Source organism: Limulus polyphemus, unplaced genomic scaffold (genome assembly GCF_000517525.1).
Source record: "Limulus polyphemus unplaced genomic scaffold, Limulus_polyphemus-2.1.2 Scaffold1588, whole genome shotgun sequence".
In the NCBI taxonomy this organism is placed as follows: Eukaryota; Metazoa; Arthropoda; class Merostomata; order Xiphosura; family Limulidae; genus Limulus; species Limulus polyphemus.
In genome coordinates this window covers 107,911-114,963 of record NW_013667198.1, presented here as the reverse complement: position 1 = coordinate 114,963, position 7,053 = coordinate 107,911, and the positions used below count along the sequence as shown (strand labels likewise).

General features: G+C 33.4%; 1 protein-coding gene across 1 annotated transcript; it reads left to right on the top strand.

Annotated features, from left to right (window-relative positions):
* The first annotated feature begins 1,856 nt into the window (after nt 1-1,856).
* Nucleotides 1,857-4,756, top strand: LOC106464211 (transcription factor SOX-14-like). Its single transcript, XM_022391920.1, has one exon. The coding sequence runs from the start codon at nt 2,134-2,136 to the stop codon at nt 2,959-2,961; it is 828 nt and encodes a 275-aa protein (XP_022247628.1). The 5' UTR covers nt 1,857-2,133; the 3' UTR covers nt 2,962-4,756.
* The last annotated feature ends 2,297 nt before the right edge of the window (nt 4,757-7,053 follow it).

The following is a 7,053-nucleotide window of genomic DNA, read 5'->3' as shown; positions in this document are numbered from 1 at the left end:
AGCCCTCGTGTAGCTTTGCGCGAAATTCAAAACAAACAAACAAACATAAAAGGTAAACCACTAGTGACTTTATTGCTTTTTTATATATAATCCTATAGCTGTAGTCTACTATAGTAAGAACATTGAGAGTATATCTGTTGTTGACACTAGTAGTTTACTATAATAAAAACATTGACAGCATAGCTATTGTTGACACAGTAGTTTACTATAATAAAAACATTGACAGCATAGCTATTGTTGACACAGTAGTTTACTATAATAAAAACATTGGCAGCATAGCTATTGTTGACACAGTAGTTTACTATAATAAAAACATTGACAGCATAGCTATTGTTGACACAGTAGTTTACTATAATAAAAACATTGGCAGCATAGCTATTGTTGACACTGTAGTTTATAATAGTAAGAACATTGACAGCATTAATAGCATGACTATCATTGGTACTGTGTTCTACTATAATAAGGACATTAACAGCGTATCTATTATTCACTATGTAGTCTACTATAGTAAGGACATTATCAGTATGACTGTCATTGACACTGTAGTCTACTATAATGAGGACGTTAAAAGAACACATATCATTCAATACTGAACTCACCTGGACAAAGTTAATGGCATTAAATTTCTCAGTCTTGATATTAAAACGTTTATGGATATGTTTACAAGTTTGTTTATTCAAAGTATAAACTTAACTTCTAAGTCTTATTTGTTAGACCACCTTAAATTACACAAGAAACATCATGCCCTGTATATAGAACTAAATTTGTAACGCCCTCTCTCCATTAACACAGCGGTGAGTTCGAAGGCTTATAACGCGAAAAACAAAACAGATAAGCCATTGTGTAGCTTTTTGCTTAACTACAAACAGAAAAACAAACTGTTTGTATTTTGGATTAATTGTACATTAAGTAAATGTTCATCCCACTGAAAAACAAAAAACTGTAAACATCAGACTTAATTTGAGAAATAATTGCAAATTATTGTATATTTACAAATTACACAAATAATGTCCAAAATACAGATTTATAGCAGGCGCAAAGAGAAATATAAAACTACAAATTTATTTGTTGTAATTGTAAAATATCTCAGGCAAGTAAAATAAACCTTTTGATATGTATGATTAATTCAACAAAGAAAGGATTGTTATAAATTTTTAACCCTAACTTTTTCAACGTTATTAGCCATTGAATAAAAATATAAGTACCAAAGCCTTAAATATTTATGTAAAATCAAGCTCCAAACATTTATACGAGGCTAAACCCACTGACGTGTTACTTTGTCCTGTTAGAAGTGTTTAATATGTTCATAGTATCAATATTATTGGGACTGATAGCTGATGTAGGCTTGAGTCTGAAATTTATTCATTAAAGTTTTAAATTTGTTGTTATGTGTTTAATAGAAATTATGAAATATTGTTTCCAGTTTTTGATAAAATACTGACTTGTTTGAACGAACCCAAGCGTTTAAATGGTATCAGTCATCATAATACTTATTATAGTTCCGTGAACAATGAATTTTTGCATAAAACCGTATTGTTATGATTTTATTTTACTTCAGAATGTATTTTTCGCAAACTTTCCCAAAGATTTAAAAAGATGCAAATGAAAAGCAGTTTTACGCTAGCGGTCATTATTATTGGTAAACCAAGAAATATTTTTTTTTAAATATTTTAGTTATTCAACAATAATTTCATCTTCATCTCTTGTCAAATACAACTTTAATACAACTATTAGCCTTTCACTCATAGATGGCGCTTGTAACTAGGTTTAGAGGATATAACCAATGAATAACTCGAGTCAAACGGGTATGAAACACTAGAAACGAGCGATGAATAGATAGGCGGACACAGTCATTTAATAAAGCTGTGATTGGCATACCACTATCAAATGGGAATCTTGATGCATTGTATGAGAGACTATATATTTTCGAGTTGTCGTTCAAACCGTTTTTAGAGTGGAAAGAACGACAAGGAGTCCGAAGTCGATGATCTTATGATTTGTGCTGACAGGAGACGACACCGATTAAAGCTACAGATGGTCGAACATTTCAGGGAAAAGGAAAACTTTAATTTGTGATCAGTTATTGTTTCAAAACAGTTCTTATCTAAAAATATTAATTATTGTATGTGAAAGATGTCTAAAAGCTACAGCGACCACCACGTTAAACGTCCGATGAATGCCTTCATGGTGTGGTCCAGGGGACAGAGAAGAAAGATGGCTCAAGAAAATCCAAAGATGCACAACTCTGAGATTAGCAAGCGTTTGGGTGCCGAGTGGAAACAGCTATCCGAGGCCGATAAACGACCTTTTATCGACGAAGCTAAGCGATTACGAGCTCTACATATGAAAGAACACCCAGACTATAAATACAGACCTCGGCGGAAACCAAAGCCTCTCCTGAAGAAAGACTCCGGTTTCATTTCTTTTGGACAGCCTTTGCCTATGACTTTTGACCCTCTCTCCAAACTCTCCCCTCCCGTCTTCCCAATATTGGACAGTGAGAAGGCACTGACAGCTCGGAGCTTGTCCTTTGGATTTCCATTATCCGCTAGCTCCATAAGGCCTGGGTTTAGTAGCCTGTACAACAGTGCTGACGTTGATGGTCTTGCTAAACTCCGGGCAGCAGCAGCAGGAAGCAGCGTAGAACTTCCGAGTTCCACCGCTGGTATCAATCCGGGTGAACTGTTTTTGAACTCCGCGCCGGCTCCTCCAACATCGTCTCTCTTTAGCACAGCGGCCAGTAGCTTCTTATCTTCGCTGTCACATTCACACTCTGCCGGTACCTACGGGATAATGCCGTATAACTGCGGTTCCCCCTACTTTTCTCACGTCGGATCAACACCAGTAACCTCTCAGGCACAAGATGTGAGATCACCATATACCTACCTGCTGATGAAACCCGAAGATCGGTTTCCTCGTCACCCTCACGCACCGCTTCTATTCAGTAGAGGAATAGTGTAATTTTGAGTTATACGTGAGTATTAAGGCATAATCTCTGGTAAGATAGTAATTGTCATAATTTATAACGCCTTCAAACACGACTTCACAAGTGAAAGAGTCAAATTATTCCTAGTCAACGAGTGCCACAAAAAACTTTTTGAGTCACGCCCAACGAGTTTGGCGGGAAACGTAAGCGTAGTTGATAAAGATCATGTGCTTTTTTTTATACATTGGAGTTATAGTTCTATACCTATTTTTCCAGTTAAAAGGCAACATCTATAAGGTATGCATAGGTAGAGTGTCTGGTTCAGTGTCGTGTACAGGTGGCTTAAAACATAAGCGTTGGAACTTTCTACGAACTGTATCGAACAATAATAGATAAATGTGTGAAAATATTTAATTGTTTTAAAATTTAACATAAACTTCGTGTGTGTTTCAGTGTATATATAAATATATGGACACACATAGTATGCATATGAATATGTAAAGAAAGAGAGAGAACGATATATATATATATAATGAAAATAGAGGATATTTCTTATAAAAGTAGAGTTGTGTTTATTGGTTACTTTATTTTATTAATTTGAATTTGTAATACATCAAGCTACTAATGAAATCAGTTTATATGCTTCTTATTTATAAGGGAATTTTGTTATCTCCTATACTTCAGAGTACAGGGAATAGTGTTCTAGAGTCAGTTAAACATTGTTATTTTAATCAAGAAAAATTCAGAGATAGATTGTTTTTTTTTCATTTTCTCTCAGGCTGATCTCAACAAAGTAATGTGGTTGGACGTTTAGTTAGTATTTTTCATTATTTTTAAGTGATGCAATAATATAATTTACTAGAAACGTCATAAAAGAATGGCAGGTTGATGGCATAATACAAACTAGGAATATACTAACTTAAAAAGTGAGTTATATGGCGAAATTAACATATCAACAGTTCGCGTTTCCCAGTTACCACTCAGAACTATTGTTGGTCCAAAATAACCAATTACTATCTAGAACTATTTTTGATCTAAAATAACTAACTACCATCCAGAACTATTGTTGGTCCAAAATAACCAATTACCATCCAGAACTATACAGTAAATGTAGGTGTTTGCTCTTTTTTTGTCCGCACAGAAAAATATAATAACGTGATAAAAATGTAGGAAAAAGTGTTTGTTTGTAATATTTTATTGCTTATAGAAGCGTTAACCAAAAGTTATGTCACTACGCCCCCTCCTTTAATAAATATGGTTTCTAGCGCCACCACATCCTCTTTTTTTTTTAATGAGTGAAAAAATTAGTTAAGTGACAAGATATAATGCACGGATACTTATTATTTTCATTAATAAAAATATAAATTAAAACGCTTAATTTTGCATTATTGCACTATTGACTCTATCTAATTGCTCGTGCACCCTCAAAAGATCATTTGCGCCCCACACTTTGGGAAACGCTGGCTTATAGAACATTTCAGTTGGTAATTTATCATAGTTCACAGAAATTACAGTGAAGAACTCTACGATCAGGTAAGGAGTGTTGAATTGTATTTACTTTCAAGAAAAAGACAAATGAAAGCAATTCTTCGATGATGCTCTTAAGTAAGTTGATATTTACATACAGCTTGATGCAATTTCACACCTCAAAACACCCTATACTTCGAATGATAACATTTCCTCGAAATGTACTCTTAACAGTTGGGACAGCTTTGATTCATAACACAGAAAAATCACGTAGGGCCAAAAATTCGATGGATAAAAAACAAGAAACCTGCTAATGTCCCGAGCGTTTTCGTCAGTGTTAGTATCAGTCTTTGGGAGACACAAACTACTACACAGTAGGCCATATAAGCGAGAGCAGAGAAACAACAAAGCGGAATTGAACCCTTTGGTTGGCGAGAAGTATAAAACAAATAACTGAGTCGAAAACATTTCTGTTAGGAACAGGAAAGCATAATTTTGTCTTATGTTTAAAATAAATGACAAGTCTACATCTTCACGTGCAGTAATTACTGCTTGACGAATCAGGATTAACAGAGTTTTAAAAGACAGGTGACAATTACGCCCTCTATAATTCTCACCTTTCGTATTTTGACTAAGTTTCACCGTGGTCATCAGGAAAGTTGCTTGATAATTTAGGTCTATTTTCTACTCGTTATTCTGGTTAATGTAACGGTTATGTGTTAAAAGTTGGAAGCATGATTTAAATAGCGTATGGAGAGATAAGTATGGGTCGAAATATCTGTCGAAGTAACAATTATAAATTAGTACTGTATACGTCTAGCGATAACTGTATTGTTTGTTCACTTGCTACAGTTTTGATACAGTTGACTACAATTTACAAAAGAAACAAGTTTATGGTCCGATATTTTAGTATATTTTGAGTTCATATTTAATATTGGAAATAATGTTATGTTTAATCGACGTAAAGAAAAAAAAATGTTCCTTAAAACTTTCATTTTTAATTTTAGAAGAGTTGCATTTGATTGTCATTTGACGACTTAAGTATTTTTACAGATTAGTGGTGCCAAGAAAAGAAACTACACATCACTTTGTATGTTTTATTTTATTTGTGATTTCACTCATTTTCACACAAACAATTATGTTTATTTCACTCTTATTATCGAGATTATTTCTGTATTGTATACATCTAATTTTTCCATTGTTTTGTACAGAGATCAGATTCCTATATTTAACATCGGATAAGCAACTGAGAATTATTGAAGATTATTATGTATAACAGATGTAAGTTTGATGTATATCTACGTACATGAAAATATGCATGCGGCATTGTTCTATATATATCTCAGTTCGGTTCATGTAATATACATAGCCGCTGCAAGCCAATGTAAGTTTTCGTTGATTATCTCAACAAATCAATAAAAAAAGTTAATGTTAACTGTCTTATGTGCTGTAATCCTGAACTCTCAGCATGTCAGTTAAAAACTGAAGCTTAACTGATTCTAACCGTGAAAACCTGATTATAACAAGTCAGTCATGACCTTTATTGGAATGAACAAACTTTATATCACCTTACACGGTTGGGCATGACTATCATACACATTTGCACATTCTAAGATAAGTACGTGTGTGAGGATGATCTTTATTGTGTTCCTATTTTGTGTTAATCATTAACAGAACATTTCTAAAACGATATGACATATATCGATCCTCTTTAACATACCATGAGTTTTGTACTGTGTTTCATTAATTCAGAAAGTCTTTATGTAGAAATATCGCAACATATGTATGCGAACACTTCCTTCACAAGGCTCTAAACTGGTCTTTCCTAAGTGTTACAGAAAAACAAACAGTTCACTTTAAAGTTAATTCTTTGGTGATAAGAATGCATACAGTTCTTCATTTGGAGAGCTGTTTTCACAGTCTCTCTGACTTTTATATTTTTAAGTCCCAATTTATTTGTCAGTGTGTTTTCTATTTGATAATCACATTTTTTAGTCCTAACTGCATGAATAATAGATTCTGACTAAGAATTCTAATGCTACTTTTATGATTAATTCCATCACATGTTATAGATTTTACCAATTTCTTTTAAATATTTCAAAAATAAGATGACATATGCACAGGTTATTTGACATTACATATTGGCCTGTTGTTAATTGCTTTGTACAGATACATACATGGGAAAATTGACGTAGCTACGAGGTTTAGGCTTTGGATGTGACGACCATGAAAATAAATCTTCCTACCTTATGTTTAGTAGATTTTCTTAATTCACTGAAAAGTTTAAAAGAAGAAGAAACAACAGTTCGAATCTGCTGCTTGGCTTAAATTATTCCTCAGTTTAACATTTATAATCGTTTGTTAACATTGCCACAATTTATTCAGTAAAGGGCTCATTTATGATATGATCTTTCAACACAAGAACATTTCTCACAGCTGATAGTTATTATTTATACATATATTCAAACTTCATCTCTGATAAAGTTAATTTTCTAACTATTTTCATCAACCTGCTGTTGTTGTCCTTTTTTCTCAGAAGCATTAGATAAAAGAAGTTGGTGAATATGGCTTTTAAACCGTGGGCCTGTGTAAGGATTTTAAACTGTGGGCCCGTGTAAGGATTTTAAACTGCGGGCCTGTGTAAGGATTTTAAACTGTGG

Excerpts from the sequence above, each read along its gene's own strand:
- LOC106464211 (XM_022391920.1), top strand. The coding sequence starts at position 2,134 with ATGTCTAAAAGCTACAGCGACCACCACGTTAAACGTCCGATGAATGCC.